The following is a 20,972-nucleotide window of genomic DNA, read 5'->3' as shown; positions in this document are numbered from 1 at the left end:
ACTACATGAATTCCTTCTTTTTGGTCCTGAATGGCTTGCAGAACGCAAACATAGGCCTTATTATTCTCAAGCCCCGAACAAAAAATTCTAAATGTGTTCAATCATAAGGAAAAAAGTCTACATGTGCTAAATCATAAGATCTCGGTGCCCAATTGTGATAATTTAAACAAAATACGCTTGAATTTGCTTGCGATGCATGTAGCTTATTTTTGTATTTATTTTTCGTTAAAGCGTGTACTTATTGACATACTCCAACCTAGATATGAACTGCTAGTAGCCAACTTCACGTTGGTGTCATCGATTACTTTACACTACTAGCCCCTCCGTATAGGTTCAGCGGAAATATGGATAAGTTTTCAACTTGGTTTTTGTATTTTGTTTGATGTCCTTTTTGAAGATGGCTATTTAACATTAATTAATTTTTTCTACCAAACCCACAAGAAGGCAAGGATAGGTAATACTAGATGGAATCAATTTTAAGGGCGGTTTTGTGTGAGAAAAATAGCAAGTCGTATTGAATACGACTGTAAGAAAAATGAAAAAAACTGTGTTTTTATTTAACTTTTACTGCATGTCATGAAAATATATCCATGTAACACCTCACTTAAATAATATTCAAAAAAATCCCATTCATAAATTTCCCTTATGTTCGAATTCGACTGCAAAAATAACCCATTATAACTACTGTCATTTTCCTCGAAAGTGTTTTTTCTCTACCTCAATTCTCTGTTTCTCTTTCTCTTACATCTTCTTCTAGCCGATGATACTTGTTTTCGGTAAAAGAAAATGCATTCCTCTTCAAAAAACACACAAAATTGTTGACGATTTTTTGACATACATCTACATTGGTTCTCGGTTGATGATTTGGTTCGGTGTTGTTTCTTTGCCTCTTTGGTCACAGCTCGCAGTCGCAGATCGAGTTCTTTCAACTCTACTCCTGGTCCTGTCCTGCCTTTTACCTGGCAGAACCTTCTATTTTTATACAAAATATTTTGTATGTCTTTTTTGAATCTCCGACTGGGACTTCAGTAAAATCACTAGGTAGGTGTTTGTTGTTATTTCTTATGAATAAATCTTGCCCACAAAAGGGTTTCTATTTGTGTGGAGTTCAGTTGCTTGTTAAAATCATTCAACCATAAATAGCTTCACAGTTGTTTCTTGAATACTACCTACATCCGCAATCATTGAAGAACTTGTGATAATTTTTCTTCGTTTTTTATCTCATAAAGGAATTTCACCCATCGAACAGCTTACTACCCATCGTGAGGGTGTTGACAGCAAAGATGACTCCTAAGATAGAAGAAGGCACATACCTTGGCTTTGACCTGAGCACTCAAAAGGTGAGTAGAGTAGTAAAGAGGGTTACTATCAAAATGCTTGCGTTTCATTCAATACAATTGCTATTAGTCATGATTTTGCTAATAGTTGATGATTTGTTAAGATTTCTTTTGCATAGAGTCGACAGACCTTGCTTTTTGCGTCTCCTCTAAGTTAATTGATCTAATTTAATTGTGGATGTGGAGTTTAAAGAAGTTTCACAGATGGAGAAATCTTCATCCATTTCTTTCTCCCAGCATAATTAAATTTTGGTCTCACAATAAAATGAGCTTCATTGAAATAAGTGCTGTCTTGGGAGCACCAATTAATGTGTTTTTATACTTTTTATAGTCTTGTAGGGGGCAAATATAGGTCGCCTTTGACTAGGAATCAAGTGCCCTTGTAGGTCTTATCAGTAGTTTACTGTTGTCGGTCGGTGCTGATTCTCAAGCCAATTAATTTGAATTATCTAACGTTTTTTGTGTTATATTCTATATGGCATTACGTGCTCTAAAACTAGCTTAATTTGTTTGCTCTTGCTTTTGATTTGATTTTCTTTTTATTTATTACTTATCATTACTTATTTTGTTGTATAATTGTTGCTAAGAATTTGCAAAATGTCTTGCTTACGTAAAGAATTTAATAAATTTATTATTGAGTGCAAATTATGATAAGAAACCTAAGCCTCAGGGAAGAGGAAGAATATTGTTTGTTTTATTGAATCCTCTACTTGTTTTATTTTTCATTCAAGTTTAGGGTTATTTATTTTGATGGGCAGGGTGAATGTTAGGTTGGGGGAGAGTTTGTTTAATCGTTACAAATAAGGTGCGTCCTAGTGTCGTCGTTGGCGCGGCCGGAGTGTCGTCAGCTCACGTCACCTTAACATTCAAACGAAATGAGTTGGATGCCTACTACTGTTATATTTTTTGATTTAATTTTCTTTATTTTTAATATTTAGGTCAACTGGTTAAATTAATTAATAAATGAAATGTGGATGGTCTATGTCATTCTTGTAAATTGAGTAGCTATGAATATGACACTAATTCTACGTAGGCGTAGGTGGGTCACCTGATATGGTAATGACTGTGGGAAAGACATGCCATTGTTTAAATATTTCAATGCCATTTTAACGGCTGTTGCTTATTATTGCCATTTAATGTTCAAATCAGATAAGAATTTAAGAAAACATTTCTTGAAAGTTTGTCAGTTGTGTTTGATTTAAAAAACTACACTTTAATATAGGGTTATCCATTTTGAGGTTTCAAAAGTAGAAGTATTTTTTTTTAACTATATTTCTTTTTTGTTCTTAAGTTTGAACGTTGACATTCTTCAATTGCAGGCAAAAAAGTCTGTTATTATATGACCATAACGCTCCGAATTGACGGTAACCTCGTTTTCGAAGAAGTAAGGTCCAATCACACAATCAAACAGTGACTTTTTGTGGATGTAATGGCCACAAATACGACAATTTTTCTATTAACTAACAAATTGATTGAAGAATGTTCTGATTTGAGTTCCTATGTCAGCTAGATTTTGTATGGATGTACATAGGTGTAGATCCAAATGCAAAATTCGTTATATTATGCAGTAACAGAGTCATATTTCCTGAGAGCGACGAGGAATCGAATTCGAGACTTCGGCAACACTTTCACTTACAGCAGCGATATTTTCAGTGGTATCAGCGAAACGATGATGTACCGGCCTTACAATATTTGTAAACAATCCAGTCCTATCAAATGTCTTCATAATTTGTACGATTGCTTGCGTAGTTCGACGATTATATAAACCATAATATCTTAAAGCACATTATGTGGCTGTGGCAGAATCACCATTCTTGTATATGTTTTAACCATTTGTATTTGTTGATTGTCCCATTTCTTAAAATTTGTTTTCAGATAATACACAACCAAATAGTTTTGTTTTTGATAGAATAACATCAAGAGATATTTTCAAAGTTATTAAGTCTCTAAAAAATAAAAACTCGTGCACTATTAATGGTGTATTTAGGATTTTGTTGAAAAATGTTGCTTGGTATGTTGTTGACATTCTAACCTTTGTTTTTAACAAAAGTGTTGAAATTGGTTGTTTCCCTGACCATCTTGAATGTGCAGAAGTCATACCATTTTTCAAAAAAGGAAATAAGAAAATTATTACGAATTATAGGCCTATATCGCTCCTTTAAACCTTTTCAAAAAATTTTGAGAATTTACTTAAGATTCGAATAGTTTCCTTCTTGGAAAAGTTTAATTTCTTTTGTAATAATCAGTTTAGCAGGTTTGTCAACAGAAGATGTTATTAAGGGTATGTAATCAGCTTTATGGAAGTTGTTGTGGCTGCTACTGAAAGAAAAATGTGGTTAGAAAAACTATTTATAAACCAGATATTCCATTCCTCGCCCTTAATTTGATGCTTTGTTTTTGTGTGGGGTTATGCCGTCGTTTCGTCCATCGTTCGCTCGTCCCAGTGTTTATAGATCCATACCTGTGGAAAAAAAAACTTAAGACTAGAGAAGTCAAAAAAAATGCTACTTAGCTTTGGCCTCAGAATTCCCACCACTCCCCGGGTTAGAGTTATGGGTATTATGTTTTCTTCCTTCCTTCCTCCTGTAGATTCCTTGTTTTTTTATGTTTTGGTCCGCACTCGTGCTTGTTTTAATACTTTTTTTGTTGATTTAAATTAAAATAATGACCCAGAGGCACTTGCGCACAGAACAAAAATCGAAATATAATAAACAAAGTTACTATCTGACGTCTGTCATAGCTGGTTGACAAGTTAGCGAGGACCCAAAACCAAACTATGTTAACTAATGCTAACTGATAAAGGGAGTAACTGGCTCTATCGTAATATACAACCGACGTCGGTAAGAGGAATCTTATGTATATACAAAAGTAGAAGCCGTTGAAACAGCTGAAGGTAATTAATTTACATAAGATGGAATTGAATATGTATCGGATGAGGTGATGGATTAGGTATAAGATGAGGCGATGTACACACGGTCTGTACAGTAAGGCCTCGTATGACCGTCACAAACTCAACCAGAAATAGTGGGTGGCAATTAATTCGGAGGCATCGCCGCGTAAAGACGGTCGAGCGAAAATAGTAAAAAAAAAAGAAAGTGTAGTCAGGTTAGTTAGTCTAAAGCAATTATAAAAAAAAATTTAAATTTAAATTTAATAGCGAAATTATTGGTAGTGAAGTGTAAACTGCGCGGGTGAGTTTGCTGTGAAGTACCCAGGCTCTCAAGTAACACACATTTTTTAATTTTTCAGTGGAACGTCCACCCGCGCAGTCAAAAAAAGAAGTTAAAAAAAAAGAAATATAGAAAAACCAAAAAAAACAAAGGATTTCGCAAAAGCCAGAGGATCCTGTCTGGAACTCGAGGCGTGCAGCGCACAGGACGCCGCTATATACATACATACATCCATGCCTACCCTACATACTCGACGATACTAGGATTTATTGCCCTAAATCTCTTTTTTTTGCTTTTTTATTTTCAATTATTGTTTCATTGCATTTTTTTCTTAATTTCTAATTTAATTTCAGTTATTTAATTTTTATATACACATATTTAGTTATTTATTCGATTTTTTTCTTACCTTTTTGTTTTTTTCTTGTTACATTCATTTATTTAATTTTTTTTTCTAGTTATTTTTTTTTTTTCAAATTTATGGAAATTTGCATTAGTGTTTTTTTGAAATGTCTAAGTTTTATTGTGATAGGGAAATTTCAGCGATTTTGGTTTTGTTTTGTTTATTTCGATTAGGGAAGAGGTCGCCGACGTCGCCAGTGCGAAGAGGGGTTCCTCTTACGTCCCTCGCGACGCACCCTTTGTAGGTAGGGAATTAGGGTCCGATTAGGGATAACAAAAAAAAAACTTTTAGGAAACAAGAGAAGCTAAAACTCGCCGCGTGAATCCGGCGATTAAAGCTCCCGTTGTTGTTTTTTTTGTTGTGTGGAACCGGCGAAGAAATTTCCCTAAGTGTTTTGTTCTTTGTTTTACATATTATTGCCGTAATAAGGAATTTCAGTTAATAAAATAGTTAAGATTATCTGTATATGCGATCCTATGAATCAAGTGTGTTTTTTTTTTGGATGTGATTCAAATTTTAAAATGGAATAGGAAGGTATTTCCAGGGAGGTGCGGTATGGGGTGTTAATTTCAGGTTTAGCGGAAATGTAGTTCCACGGCAGTGAACTTTCCTGGTTCCATTTTTGGAAGGGTGGGTAAAGGCCAGGCCGTGACGTCATCAGCGCCCGCCGAGAAAAGTGAACGAAGTGGTGGTAGTGAACAAGAATTTCTAAAATATCCGGCATGATCTGTTTTTGTAAAGAGGTGAGTTCCGGTTACGGTAGCAAGCCCCCCCCCCCCAACATCCGACAGCTGTGCACCGCAAGCATGCCGCAGCTACCGTAACGGACATTCCTTACTCCACCCAATCCCGATCCTAGTTCCCATCCCAGAGTTACCTTCTTCGACCGACCATATCCTACCCATACCTCTCCCATTTGCCTAACGAAAAAACCTCGTTATGAGATAACTCCCAAAGTCATTAGAGGGTGTCTTACCTCCATGCAAATGGTATCCTACATATATACCAATGGCTCCTTTTCTTCTTCCTTTTCCTCTTTCTTTTTTCTTCTGGTGAACCACGATTTTTTGCTACTTAACTTTATAATGCAGGCTTTCGCGGTTGTTTTTTTTCAATCTGCTGAATTCTTATTTAAAAAAGAGGCTGGAGTGCGACCCACACTTATAACTTCCCATCCCATCTGTCTATTTGTCTTGCTTAAATGTTAGCAAGTTTTAGTGATGGTTAAACAAGTTGTCAGTTGAATTATTCTCAAAAATTTTTAAATTACCAACAATATTTTTCATATAAAGAAATAGTTTAGTTTGAAAATCTAGTTTTGTTAAATAGATTTTTAGTCAAAAATTTCGTTACCAATTTTAGTAGCATTTCTTAAATTTTTACAAATTGGATGAATGATAAATAATGAACCGAACATCAATTTTTACCAAATTTGCGTACTATTTCTTTTAAATTGTATTTTCTAAGGAAAAAACGGACGATTTTTATAAATAAAGCTACTGAATATCGAAAACAATATTTTTTGTGAAATAAAAATAGTTTGAAGACAATATTTTTAATTTTTGAAAAGCTATTTGAGTCGGAAATAAATTTTGAGTCGGAAGTAAATTTTTACTAAGTTTTAATATTGTTTTATTGTTAAATTTTTATGTTTTGTAAAAAAATTGTCAATTAGATTTTTCTCAAAATTTTACTGAATGTTGACAACAGTATTTTTTGAAAGATTAAAGTAAATTAAAGCCAATATCTTAAAGTTTTGAAAAGATATTTGAGTCGAAAATCAATTTTTACCAACTTTTTTTTAGGTTTTTATTTTTTGTAAAAAAAACTGTCAATTCGATTTTTATCAAGATTTTTCAGAATGTTGAAAATATATTTCTTATAAGTTTGAAGCCTAACTTTCAAGTTTTTTAAAAAAATATTTGATTCGATATTCAATTTTTACAAACTTTAAGTAATGTTTTTTTTAGATTTTTATTTTTTGTAAAAAAAAAAACTGTCAAATAGATTTTTCTCAAAACTTTATCAGATGTCAAATACATTATTCTTCGTTGCACAAAATTGTTTTGGAGATGAAATCACATTTACGTCGTAAAATTTTCGAGGTGACAATTTTTTTTTCAGTTTTTTTGATTTATAAAAAAAACCGTTATATGGATTTTTTTCAAAAAAAAAATATAATTCTTTGATATCACGTTACAATTTATTATATAAAATTTAATTCAAGTCTCTAGCGTTTTAGGTTCGTAAGATATTTAGGGTTAACCAAAATGTTCACCTTTTTTTCAAAAAGGTGCAATTTTTTTGAGAGCCCTTCAGCATCTTTCTGACTTATTATCTGCATAACAAAATTTATTTGAAATTGATATCTCTTCTGGTTCTTGAGCTATGGACGACGAAAAAAACGTCGTGAACGTACGAACGTACGTACACACGCACTCACAGACATCTTTCTAAAAATCTTTTATTTCGACTCTAGGGACCTTGAAACGTCGAGAAATGTCAAAATTTTCAATTTGACAAATTGGACCCCTTACAATAACTTCCTATGAGAAGTTAAAAAGTTAATAATAACGGAATTTTAAGTGAATCAAGGCTGTTAAAGAACGGTGTTCCACAAGGTGATGTTCTTGGCCGTTTGTTTTTCTTGATTTATAATAATTCCATTTTCAAACTGAAATTAAATGGTACTTCAACGGCTTTCGCTGACGACATATTTTACATATTCATCTAGGACTAGCTTTGAAAATATTGTGAACATTGAAGAAGATCTGGAAGTATAAAGGTTGTGGTTTACTTATTATAAATTGATTATCAGCGAACAAACTAAATTGATGTGTTTTAATGTAACTGGAAATAGTCTAACTGATTTTAATTTACGGTTTCACGCTCACGATTGTAAACAATTTTCTTAACCTCTTCATAAGTGTGGTAAAAGTAATTTTATAACCAATTTACATTGCACAGATAATTGCTTTAAAATTGAAACAGTTCAATAATTTGTGTTGTTTTAATGTTTTTAAAGTTGTCAGAGAGTTTTTCAAACAAAGCGGTAATATTCCTAGTAGGAATTATTAAATGTACAACCTTCGTGTGAACAATATGAGCTAAGTTATGGACCTTTTGCTTATAGAACACATTATTTTCATTTTTATACATATACAGTTCCACATATTTTCAATAAATTACCTCTATCCATAAGAGAAACCTTTCGTTTTTCATGTTTTAGTAAAAAGGTTAAAGATTGGTTATTCACTTTAAATTTTAATTCTATTGAATCACTAATTTACTATTTTTTTAAAAGCTACAATAAAATGAATGTAAAATAAAATAGCTATAAGATGTATATTATTAATGATTTTTTAAGTATCTTATAATATTTTTTTCTACAGTTGCAAGCAAGTTTAAATTAATTAATAAAAATACAATACAATGCGTTGGGCGATAGTTAAGCGATCAATTTTCGTAAATTTAGACTTTCAACAGAACAAAAAAAATAGTTTAACAACTAAGTTTAAAAGATTTCGAATTCCAGCCCTATATTTTTGGAACCGCAAAATGGTTAACGCGGTAAAAAATACATATTTCTCTTCTTCTGTATCTTTTCCATTTGTATTATCAATTGAACTTGTATGTGTAAAGATAATGGTACAGACTAAGACTTTTTTCATTTTAAACGTTTACATTCCTCCAAAAAGTTTGGAGTCTGTTTATAACGATCTCTCCTTGGCATTAGACTATCTTATAAATTTGTCCAGCTCTGACACCAATATCTTACTTCTAGGTGACTTTAATTTACCACACATTGACTGGATTCCATCCGAAGATGAATCCTGCCTTGAAACCTCTCCTTCTTCTTTACAAATGGAACTAGCTCTTCTCGATAAAGTCCTTCTTACTGACTTACAGCAAACAAGCTGTATTAAAAACTCAAAAAATCGAATTCTCGATTTAGTCTTTTCTTCTGACGCTATTAGTACTCTTGTTCTAGAATCTAGATCAGGATTTACTAATATTGACAAATATCACCCCCCTTTGGACATTTTTTTTCTTAAGTAATCACCTTACTAATCACATCAATTCTTTTGATTGCTTATATAATTTTGATTTCAGAAGAGCCAATTTCCAGCAATTGTCTGAAGATTTAACCATTTCTGGAATTGCTGATACACTAGCATTTTCTAACATTGACGAAGCAGTTTCAACTTTTTATAGGATCCTTAATCATTTTTTTGAAAAAAATGTACCGATAAAGAAATCAAATCAATAAGAAATCAAATCAAACTTTAGCCATCCTTGGTACACGAAAGAATTGCGTTTACTGCGTAAAAAAAGAAATAAGGCATGGAAAACGTATCTCAAAACTCTGTCTCCAGTCAACTTCTCTTTTTATGTTAAACTCTTTAACCAATTTAAATCTCTTTCTAATTTTGTATATGCTTGTTATGTTACTGATATGGCCACCTCTTTGAAAGAGAATCCTAAAAACTTTTGGAATTCTGTAAACTCAAAGAAAAAATCAGATGGCTTTCCAGTTAACTTCACTTACAAGAACCTTTCGTTAGATAAAACTTTTGATATCTGTAACGCTTTCGCAACGAATTTCCGTGAGTCATTTGTTACTAGCCCTCAAGAAGTTGATGAAGTATATTTTCACAATCTTCACACTTTTTCGCAAACTAGCAGTAGTCACATCCTGTGCTACAGAGTACGGTCCTTGATCTTTTATCTGCGTTGAATGATGACTGCTCAGCCGGTCCTGATGGTATTCCCCCGATAGTACTAAAAAAGTGTAGTAATGCTTTACCCCTTACGTTTTTATTCAAACTTTCTCTAACAGGCAAATTTCCCAGTGTACGGAAGAAGTCATTTCTAACACCAATTTTCAAGAAAGGTAACAAGTCGGATATAAGCAACTACAGACCCATTGCAAAGCTTTCTTGCATTCCTAAAGTATTTAAACAAGTTGTTTGTGAAAGCGTAGCATATTTTAGTAAAAATATCATTTGCGAACAGCAACATGGTTTTGTGAAAAAAAGATTAACCGTTACTAATCTCCTCACATTCTCAAACATATGTTCAAACGCTTTAGAACAAGGTTTTGAAGTTGACTGTGTATACCAACTTTGACACGGAATTATTTTGTTTAAACTTAAGGCTCTTGGTTTTCCACCATTTTTCTTAGCTTGGATTAAGTCTTACCTTTAAAACAGATCCTACGAGGTAAAATTTATAAATTGTCATTCTGACCCTTTTGTTGCTCAATCTGGTGTTCCCCAGGGAAGCCATCTTGGCCCTTTTCTGTTCATCCTGTCTATTAACGATGTATCGTCATGTCTACGCTCAAGTGAACTTCTCATTTTTGCTGACGATATGAAAATTTTCAAAATAATAAAGTCCAACCATGATTGACATTGATAGTTTCACATTTTGGTGTGGGAAAAATAGCCTTTTACTCAACCCTTTAAAATGCCAGGCTATAACTTTCACTAAAAAACTAATCAGTAACGTATTTGACTACTGTATATCACAGCAAAAACTCTGTCGTGCCTCCACATTTAAAGATTAAGGTGTACATTTATGTTCAAACTTAGAGTTTACACATCACATTAATTTTATTGTTAATAAGGCAAGTTCTTTGCTTGGTTTTATAAAACGCTGGGCAAAGGAGTTCAATGATCCCTATGTTACGCAGGTATGGACTCCCTATTACGAAATTCATAGAAAACGTATTGAATCAATTCAACATAATTTCATTCGCTTTGCCCTAAAATGTCTTCCTTGGGAAGATCCTTATGATCTGCCTCCCTATGAACATCGTATTCTACTTCTTCAAATGCAATCTCTCTATCAAAGGCGTGTTAATAATGACTTAGTGTTTTTTCATCAACTCATTAATGGTGAAATTGATGCACCTTATTTGCTATCTTGTGTACATTTGAATTACCGGGGCGGAACTCATCACCTGCGAACATTTGATTTTATACATATTGACTTCCATAGAACTAACTATGGGAAGAATGAAGCTTTAAGTCGAATGAGCATTTTATATAACTTAAACTGTTCATCGATAGATTTAAATTTAAATAAGATTCGATTAAAATTATTGTTTAGAACCAGTGCTCCACTATCGTAAACGTTCTCATTTTATTTTTTGTTCTAACATCTAACATCTAACACATGCACTTATGATGAGCCTCTGATCGTAGTTTGACGCTTGCTATAAGCTTACTACTTTCTGAAATTCTGAAGTGTAAAAAAAAATTATAGGTACACGATAAAAGAAAGAAAATAAGAAAAGGTGTTGTTACTAAAACTGGGATAACTAATTTAAAATTAAAACAATTTCAAAATTTAGTTGCGAAGCGAACCAATATATAAACAACAAATTCATTCGGAAAGAGAGAACAAAAAGTTCATGTTAGACTGTAGACATAGAATTTTTGTTTCTTTAGCTCGATTTGGAATTATTCTACTTAAAAATAGACAACTTAAATATTACATTAGGATCTTAAACTGTTTTGCCAGTAGTCACACTTTTTTATAAACTGTTATCGAAATCAAAGCAAGTCAGAAAATATCCAATATAATTAAAGAGTTGATTTCAATGTTTTTTTTTAAAAGGATTATCTTGGCTAATATTATAAAGAAGAAAGATTTGTATTTTTGTACGTAACTATTGATCAAAGAATTAAGAGATAATGTGATTGTAGCAACTATCATTACGGGTCCCGCGGCCGGTCAGCTCGCACATTTTCCGCGGATCCCGATGATACCAACTGATTTGCCCATATCTTTTAAAATGTTACAGTTGCCTTTAAAAATATTCTTTGCCCAAACAATAAATAAATCCCAGAGACACACTTTTTCCATAGTTGGTATCAACATAAGGAAAGAGTGCATTTCCACGAGAAATTGTATGTGGCACTTTCTCAAGTAGGATGTCTTGAAAATCAATACGTTTTGTTGCCACCTACAAAAACCACAGCCAACGTAGTGTACAGGAGAAGGCTTTAAGATAAGCATACAATTTTTTCTAATAAAGTGATACATGGTCGTTTTAATTAGCATGCTTATAACTTAAATGTCTGTATCTATTTATGTCTACCCGTGCAAAGTAAGGAAGGGCCGCTTGTGCTTAACACAAACATAAATGTCTGTCTTGTCAGCATTTGTCTACCTTTAGTTTCCAATTTAACTCTTCAGGTTTTGGTATGAAATGGTTACAGGAAACAACTTTGTTAATTTAAAAGACTAAAGTAAGAAGAATGACATATAGTAATGAAATTCTTATTGTATACTTGAAGTAACTTTTAGGTCAACTGTCTATTTATATGTACGTAGACCTAGGTGTTTAATATTTTAAATTCTTAACATCAAGCATCGCACCGTAGAGAGCATACATAGATGTTGGATTTCTTAACAACGAGTTTTTTTATACTCAATTTAACTTACTTATCCACTTACTTAGTGTAACAACTGTGACTCTGGCAAAAACTTGACACAACATCGAATTAGCTACAAGATTGCTTTTGATGAATGCAAATTGAACTCGGAATGGCTCCATCTGATCCAATCTTTGTACATATCACTTTTGATTTGCAACAAACTATGCACTTGGCCAAACTCACAATATCAAAGGCATTCTCCATGAGGCCTTTGGTGGTTTTATGATTTGGGAATTCATGTCTTCTGATGTATGTTGTACACGGACAAAAGACAGAAGATAGATGAGTCGCTGAAGTGAGGTGTCGATCGTACTCGTCACATTTTTTCAGCAGTGCAAATTTTCAAAAACAAGAAGACACTTAATAACATATTCATGCCCTGGATAGAACAAACACAAACAACATCATATCTGATTTGGGTAGTAAAGAAAACAAATTACGGAGGCATATTATAATAAATGCCAACAAAAATACTATTGTGATCAACATGGATAATCATTTTTGATAGCTATACAATCTTCGATACCAACTTAATATCAGGAACACAACTTAAAACATTTTAAATAAAAAAACTAATATGAGTCCTATTCTCATAAAGAATGCTTTAATGTAGAATCTTCATTTTCAGAAGTATTAATAGCAGAGACAAAGACGATTCCCGACAAAACCCAAAAATGCAGTTTTTTTTCCTCAGGAGCAAAACTTGTTTTATAAGGCAATTTAAGATTCTCCCCTCAACCTTTCAATTGATAGTAAATTTTTACTAAGTCATATTATTTGTAGTGACAAAATGTTGTTAACAAATTTATCTTCAAAAATGGCAAAGAAAAATAGCACAAATAAGAATAACGTGGGGACCTGGCAAACTTCGTCTCACGAATTCGTGTTTGATAGGTATCCTGGTATTGAGCGAGTTGGATACCTAAATTGAGATAGCTTGCAAAAAAATAGAAACTACTGTCACAAAAAGCAGCCAAACATTTCGATTCCGAGGTATAAAATTATTGTAAAATAAAGTTTTCAATTGATAATTTTTATAATTCACTGAATTTTTAACAAAAACCCTAGAATATTTTAATCAATTTCGGGTTCCTTTAAATTCAAACATATGTTGAATCCTTTTTTTTCTGGTATACGTTTTTTCAAACGGAAACCTTTGTATTCATTTTTGTACATCCTAGCTGCTTTTGATCAACTGCTCTTTTACACGTTAAACACTAAGTAATAGTTCTACGGATATCCTATCTTTCTAAGATTGAACGCATCTATTGGGGAGGTTCAGTCAACATATGGAATTTCATTTGCAATCACCTGCATTATTTAAACGTAGATTTTGACCAAGGCATCTAGTCACTTTTTCAAGTGCTGTATTTTTAAAACACAGAATTTTTCTTCATCGATCTCTAGCTTGGGTTCATTGTACAAAAACATTATTGTCTATAAAACACTCTTCAGGTAAGCTACACGTCGATCACGATTCCTATTTTGTAATGTAAATAAATATTACTTATTTCTTTTCCAACATGACAAGGAACCCTATCAAACATAAATTGTTCACTAAATGCCTGCGTTCAATCTCGTGTTGGATGGTGTATCCTAGATAGGTGGATTTTAAGATACCTTTTTGAAAGAGTTGGACACCTAATAGGAGTTAGCATTGCAAACAAAATCAGCTGCTCACAAAAAGCAGCCAACAATTTAGATTTTTCCACCTGATGTTGGTTTTCTTGATAGCGCCTTGTCTTGGCGAAAGCTTGTACGTAGCGTGGTAGAGTTTGTAGTTGTAGTATTCTTTGGCGAGTTCGTCTGCTGAGAAATTGAAAATGATTGGGAAACAATTTGAGTCGAATTGGGACTTAACTGATGAAAGAAATATCATCAACCCGAAATTACTGTTTAGATTTTTGCTCGTTTGCTTGTTCTCGTTGCCTTTTTAAAAGATTTATCTGATCGGCATTTCATCCTATCCACAAGAGAGTACATTTCTCTGGAGAATGTCAACATGGTTTCTCGCTTGTACCTAGTCATCTATTTGGCGTGTTCCTTTCTCTTATTGTTTCTTATCTCTGAGGATGATAAATACACCATAAGTGTATAGACGCTTCTGAGGCACATCTAACCATAGTTTCGTATCTACTAATATCTCGTATCAATAAAATTCAATTAGAGAAAGACCGTTAGTCAGTATAAGAAAACCCAACTGGGACGTCTCAATACTTGTCAGAATCTTAAGCTAATAATTAGGCTTCCTGAGTAGTACCGTAGACTACAGTGCAGTGGATATAAGATAACTAGCATTATGCCTTTGGAAATAAAAACTTTCATCCCGAATAGAGTTAAAATTATCAGAGCCAAAGCTAAGTCATGGTTCATTTTGAGCTGCAAATAGATTATCATGAAAAAGAGGTGAGCTTCCGAAGTTTTAGAGCTAACCCAACGGAGAAAAACTGGAAAAGATGTTAACACTACTCCGGATGGTAACCAAGCTATTATTGTAAAGAAATGTATTTTAACGCTAGAAAAATCCCTGCTTTTGTATCTGTCCTAGTCTTCTGCGCACCTTCCGAGTAGTTGGAAACGTACATCATTTGTTCAGCCAATCTCCTAAAAAGAAAATCTTCTTCTTCAAAATATCTACCATTGCATTACCATCCCTTCCTTATAACATTAACCAAATAAACTTATATTTTCATCTAGAAAGTTTAATGGAAAAACATTTTTTATTTAAATTAATCATTAGCTGAAAGCAATGCAACTTTCCGAAAACTTGGAAATCCTTGCTACAGCAGAAGTAAAATTTGACACAGATTTGCCAGAATTCCGAACAAGCGGTGGCGTTAATTCGGGACCAAATAATAATGAGTGAGTGAGCTTCAAATGGTTTTAGCTAATTAATTTGTCAAACTAAACTTACTTATGATATTTTTAAAGATTCTACGTACAACCTGCCATGTGGGTGAAAGCCATAGACATTGTCATGGATCGCTTAGTGGTACAGGGCGCTGACTTCAGCACGGTTTCAGCCATCGGAGGCTCAGCACAGGTGAGATTGATTATTGGTTTGCGCCAAAAAAAAAAAACAACAATTCAATTTTATTTAAATGAACATAGCAACACGGTTCCTTATACTGGTCACGTCGCGGTCTACAATCTCTCAAGAATCTTGATCCCGATAAGTTCCTTCATTCGCAAGTCGACGATTCAGCGTTCGCTCTCACTCGCACACCCATCTGGATGGATGGATCCACCGAAAATCAATGCATCGAAATGGAGGTCGCCATTGGCGGACGCAACGAAATGGTCACCATAACCGGTTCAAAATGCTATCCTCGCTTCACGGGTCCACAAATTCGCAAAGTCTACCAAACTCGCACGCATGCATACGAAGACTCCAAACGAATATCGTTGGTGAGTAGTTTTCTGGCATCGATATTCCTTGGAGATGTTGCTCCAATCGATTACGCTGATGCTTCCGGAATGAATTTATTTGATATAAACGAGAAGGTGTGGTCTGGGGCTTGTTTGAACGCTTGTGCCCCTGATTTGGAAGAGCGATTGGGTAGTCCCGTAAAGACTTGTTCGATATTGGGTAACGTTGCTGAGTTTTTTGTGCAACGATTTGGCTTTACGCCTGAGTGCAAAGTGACGGCATTCACTGGAGACAATCCATCGGCGTTAAGTGGGATGTTGGTAGAGGAAGATTGGTTGGTGATTTCGTTGGGAACAAGTGATACTGTTATGATGGGCTTGGAGAAACCAACTAAATTGGAGGAGGGACATGTCTTGTGCCATCCTACTTTAGCTGATGAATATATGGGCTTGTTGTGGTACGTTTTTAATTTTGTGTGATGGATGAGTTTTTGTCTTTAAAAAAATGACTTACAGCTTCCGAAATGGTTCCTCTGCAAGGGATGTAATGAAGCGCGATGAAGCTAATGACAATTGGGATACATTTACCGAGCTGTTGGACTCTACACCACGTGGCAACTATGGCAACATGGCGTTACACCTTCACTCTGTTGAAATAATCCCACAAGCAAAGGGCATTCTCCGATGGAACAAGGCATTCACAGCTGAATGTGTAGATGCTGAGCAGGGCGTTGCTAAGTAAGAATTGCATTGAATGTTGGCTCAAAACACTGAATTCCAATGATTGTATTTTTTTCTTTCTAGATTTGGATCACCTCAGACTGAAATTCGAGCATTAATCGAAGGCCAAATGCTTCATAGAAAGGCAATAGCCTCTGATATGGGCTTCCATTTTGGTATAAACTTTAAAAAGCATTTTGAAAATATGTTTTTGTTATAATTGCGCTAATAATTTTCTAGGCGAAGATACAAAAATTATCGCTACTGGGGGAGCCTCTGTCAACAAGTCAATCCTACAGGTTATTTCCGATGTCTTCAATGCTCCCGTTTACATTCAGGTAAGAACAACTCTTCATAAAAGAAACTATTCTGTTCAATAATAAAAATGAAAATCTATAAAATCTTGCAAAATATAGAAGGAAAGTGAAGCAGCAGCACTGGGAGCAGCTTATCGCGCAAAATATTCCCTCTACTTGGAACAATTCAAATCGGACAATTCAACTGATCAACCAAAACACTATCGTGATTTCATTATGGAATTCATACCGAATATTTTTGAAAAAGTCTGCGATCCCAGCAAGGATAGTGAGGAAGTTTATACACCCATGTTGGCTAGATATCGAGAAATGGCCAAAATTTTAGAGACAAGACAAAAGTGAAAGACTGTTCACATATCAAATAATCATTATTTTAACTAAATCTACTAAAAGCATACTAATATTGGAACAACAACATTCCCCCCTTAAAAACCGCTAAAGAGGTTTAAGGATTTTTTTTTAAATATAAATTAAGTCTAAAGAACTAAAACTAAAACTTACATAAATATTTTGTAATTTAAGAATACTTTTTATTGTTAATAACTCGCAAATCTTTTTGATATTTGATGATAGATTTTTAAGCTTTTTTAAAGAGGCAAATTTAAAGTGCAATTTCTACTGAAGTAACTGTGATTAAAAAACAAAACATTAGTTAAATTATATTAAACAAAGAATAAAAACAAAGAGAATAGAATCAAAAAATAAGAATAAACAAATAAATAAGCATGTTGAATCTCTATCTGCTTTGAAAGCTACAAACAATAACAACAATTAAATATTTCTTTAAAAAATTGGTTAAGCAGATTTTGCATTTAGTATATCTTTCTTTTTAAATTTTTGTTTAAAATTTGTTATTTAGTAATTATTGTTAAAAGTGTATTTTTTATTAATACATATATGTATTATGTGTATTTAAATTAATTGGCATTAAAGGCAAATGCTTTGAAAAACAACAAAAGTTTTTTGTTATTTTGTGCATTTTCTGGTAAAAGTCATAAGACGAGCTTACTTACTTACTTAAGGTGGCGCTATAGTCCTGTGTGAATAAGGGCCTCACCCAACAAACTTCTCCATCTGGCTTGGTCCCTAGCTAGATGTCTCCAGTTTCACGCTCCAAGTTGGGTGAGGTCACTTTCCACTTGTGCGCGCCACCTGATCTGCGGTCTTCCTCTACTGCGCTGTCCTGTGGGTGTGAGTGTGGATTCGAAGGCGCTGTCCTGTGGGTGTGAGTGTGGATTCGAAGGCTTTCCGGGACGAAGCATTGGTTTCCATGCGCTCTACGTGACCCAGCCATCTTAGTCGTTGGACTTTTACCCTTCTGGCTAAGTCTATGTCGCTGTACAGCCCGTACAGCTCGTCGTTCCATCTTCTTCTCCACTCCCCTTCGATGCATACGGGACCGTAGATCACACGGAGAACTTTTCTCTCGAAGCGACCCAAGGTGCTTTCATCCGCTTTTGTCTTAGTCCATGCTTCTGCACCGTATAGCAGGACGGGGGTGATAAGGGTCTTATATAGCAAAACTTTGGTCCCTCGAGAGAGGACTTGACCACTCAATTGCTTTCTTAGCCCAAAGAAACAGCGGTTTGCAAGAGTTATTCTGCGTTTGATCTCAGCGCTGGTGTTGTTTTCTGCGTTTACAGCGGAGCCTAGGTAGACGAAGTCCTTGACTACCTCAAAGTTACGACTGTCGATGGTGACGTTTTGACCAAGACGTCGGTGTTGTATGTCCTATCTTGACAACAGCATGCACTTTGTTTTGCCCTCATTAACCGTCAAACCCATTTTTGCCGCCTCTGCCTCAATACTGACAAAAGCCCCATTGACATCACGCTGAGTTCTTCCGATTATGTCAATGTCATCAGCATATACTAGTATTTGGACAGACTTTTGAAAGATAGTGCCTCTAGTGTTGACGTGTGAGCTCTGCACTATTCTGTCAAGCACGATGTTAAAAAAAATCACATGACAGCGCATCACGTTGTCTAAAACTTTTTTTGACGTCGAAAGGTTCTGTTAAGTTGTTTCCAACCTTTATGGAGCAGCGTGAATTCTCCATGGTCATCCTGAACAAACGGACGAGTTTGGCAGGGATGCCCAATACAGCTCATCCCTGTATATGCTGTCATATGCGGCCTTGAAATCGATGAAAAGATGGTGGGCGTCGATTTGGTGTTCTTGGTTTTTTCCAGGATCTGCCGTAATGTGAATATTTGATCAACTGTGGACTTTCCTGGGCTAAAACCACACTGATAAGGATGGGTTTTAGACGTTCACATATTACGGCAGAGAAGATTTTATAGGCGCTGTTAAGTAGACTGGGGCCTGATTATGAGGTTCGCGGCGAATCGTTTTGCTAGCGAGTTTGCCATTTTTCAATTATTGCTTTCGCCTTCTTCGTTTTGAATTCGACCAATTAACGAATTCGAAGGCGAGTTTGAAACGTCATAGTTTTTGTTGGCGAGTTGAATCCGATGGTTTTTTTGGCGGATTCACAGGCGAAAGAGTGTTTATTATTATTCAGTGTTCGATTTCGTGGATTAGTTCTTTATTTTAATTTAAAAATGTGAGTTAGCTTTATTTTAATTTTCTTATAATTTATCCACAATAAAATATAAAATTTTAAAATTCATTCAAGGAACTGTAAAAACAAGCAAACAAATCGACATCAATTTTTGGCTCTCGTCTAGTTTATGAAAAAAAAAAATAAGGGCATTGCAACGGGACCAAAACCGTTTAAGACTGTTGGTTGTGCCATTCCAAGCAGTACGTCTTGTCCAACGCCTTTTTGGTACGATCCCTCAGCAAGAAATCTCATAGTAGCGGCAAGCTTTAAAATTGAAGGAATGCCGTTGCTGTTCTGATCCTTAAATTCCTCACTGATCTCTTGCAAAATGAAGACAAAAGCTTCTTTCGAAAGTCGAAATAGTTTGATAAATCTATTCAGACAAAGTGTGTAAATTAATTAATTAATTTGATTTCAACTAAAAGAAAACAATACTTACTCAGTTGAAGGGAGATACAGAGGAGAATATTTGCTCCTTAGTAGTCTCCTGGGGTGGAATAGCGTAAGGTGATTTGTGATAGGTGACAGTCACAATCAACAAATTCGGTCTGTGTAAGGTGATAGTCACCAGGTGACAATCACGATTTGTGTTTGTGCCTTTGATTTTACATTCTGAAAATGTTGAAAATGAAAATATTAATCATAATAGAAATGTCCGGCTCTTAAGGATTAACCTCCGCAATAAAATAAACATTCTTGATCTTCCAAGTAAAAAGTAAGTACGCATATGTGCTATATATGCGGTCAACACACATTCCCCCTATTCTTCGATTAGCCGTTACTTTAAATTTTCTTGGAGGTGGTGGCTACCAAAGGCAAGTTGGCGCTGACTGGTCAATGGTCAGCTTCATGGGGACAAAGTACTGTTTGTGAGGTTATTTCTTTGACCTTAAGACAAATGGAGAGGAAATTGTGCCCACTTACAATCAAATTTAATCAATCGGCTTCAGAAGCAAAAATGTTCTTCTACGAAAAATATCAAATTCCTGGAGTCAGGATTTTGTTTCTTAGTAAAAATAAACTAATTTTATTACTTGTTTTTTATTTTATTATTTGTTTCCTAGTAATCGGCTGCATTGATGGGAGTCATATTATGATTCTCCGTCCTTCGGAAAATGAGCATATGTATTTCAATAGAAAAGGAAGACATAGTGTAAACGCTATGATCGTAAGTCAATTTTTTGATTCATTAATTTTTGTTGAATAGATCTGCAACGAGAACAGAAAAATTCTGGCAATAAATGCAAAAAATGGCGGGAGTGATCACGACAGCTTTGTATGGAGACAGAGTGCTTAACGAGAAAAGTAAAATACTGACTATTGTGCAGGCAGAACATCATCGTGGCTACTTGGTACATCAAAACTTATAATTACATAATAATCCGGATAGCTTCAGATCGGTTTTTGAATACAACCACTGCAATTGTAACAGACGTCAGTGAATTTCTTTTAAAGTGATACCAAATTCTAAATAAAATTTGGTGATCACCTTACACAGACGCAAAAATTAGTTTGATCACTTTTTATGATCACAAAGGTGACAATCAGAAATCACCTTAGCCGATTCCACCCCTGGACACCCGTAATCCTGAGGATTCCTCAAATTCCTCACTTTCAGAATAAATATACACCATAATTGATTCCA

General features: G+C 34.5%; 1 protein-coding gene across 1 annotated transcript; it reads left to right on the top strand.

Moving 5' to 3' along the window:
• Window positions 1–754: 754 nt before the first annotated feature.
• On the top strand, window positions 755–17,220 carry LOC129939376 (xylulose kinase). Its single transcript, XM_056047367.1, has 9 exons — window positions 755–1,041; window positions 1,230–1,340; window positions 15,096–15,217; window positions 15,287–15,398; window positions 15,467–16,182; window positions 16,241–16,462; window positions 16,529–16,620; window positions 16,685–16,782; window positions 16,861–17,220. The coding sequence occupies exons 2-9, from the start codon at window positions 1,284–1,286 to the stop codon at window positions 17,101–17,103; spliced, it is 1,662 nt and encodes a 553-aa protein (XP_055903342.1). The 5' UTR covers window positions 755–1,041; window positions 1,230–1,283; the 3' UTR covers window positions 17,104–17,220.
• Window positions 17,221–20,972: the final 3,752 nt, after the last annotated feature.

This window comes from Eupeodes corollae, chromosome 1 (genome assembly GCF_945859685.1).
Source record: "Eupeodes corollae chromosome 1, idEupCoro1.1, whole genome shotgun sequence".
Lineage (NCBI taxonomy): Eukaryota > Metazoa > Arthropoda > Insecta > Diptera > Syrphidae > Eupeodes > Eupeodes corollae.
The sequence above is the reverse complement of the archived record's forward strand: the minus strand, read 5'-3'. Positions and strand labels throughout refer to the sequence as shown.

Coding starts and splice junctions, on each gene's coding strand:
- LOC129939376 (XM_056047367.1), top strand. CDS start 1,284: ATGACTCCTAAGATAGAAGAAGGCACATACCTTGGCTTTGACCTGAGC. Junction 16,463..16,528: donor GCTGAGCAGGGCGTTGCTAA/GTAAGAATTGCA, acceptor TTTTCTTTCTAG/ATTTGGATCACCTCAGACTG. Junction 16,783..16,860: donor ATGCTCCCGTTTACATTCAG/GTAAGAACAACT, acceptor TGCAAAATATAG/AAGGAAAGTGAAGCAGCAGC.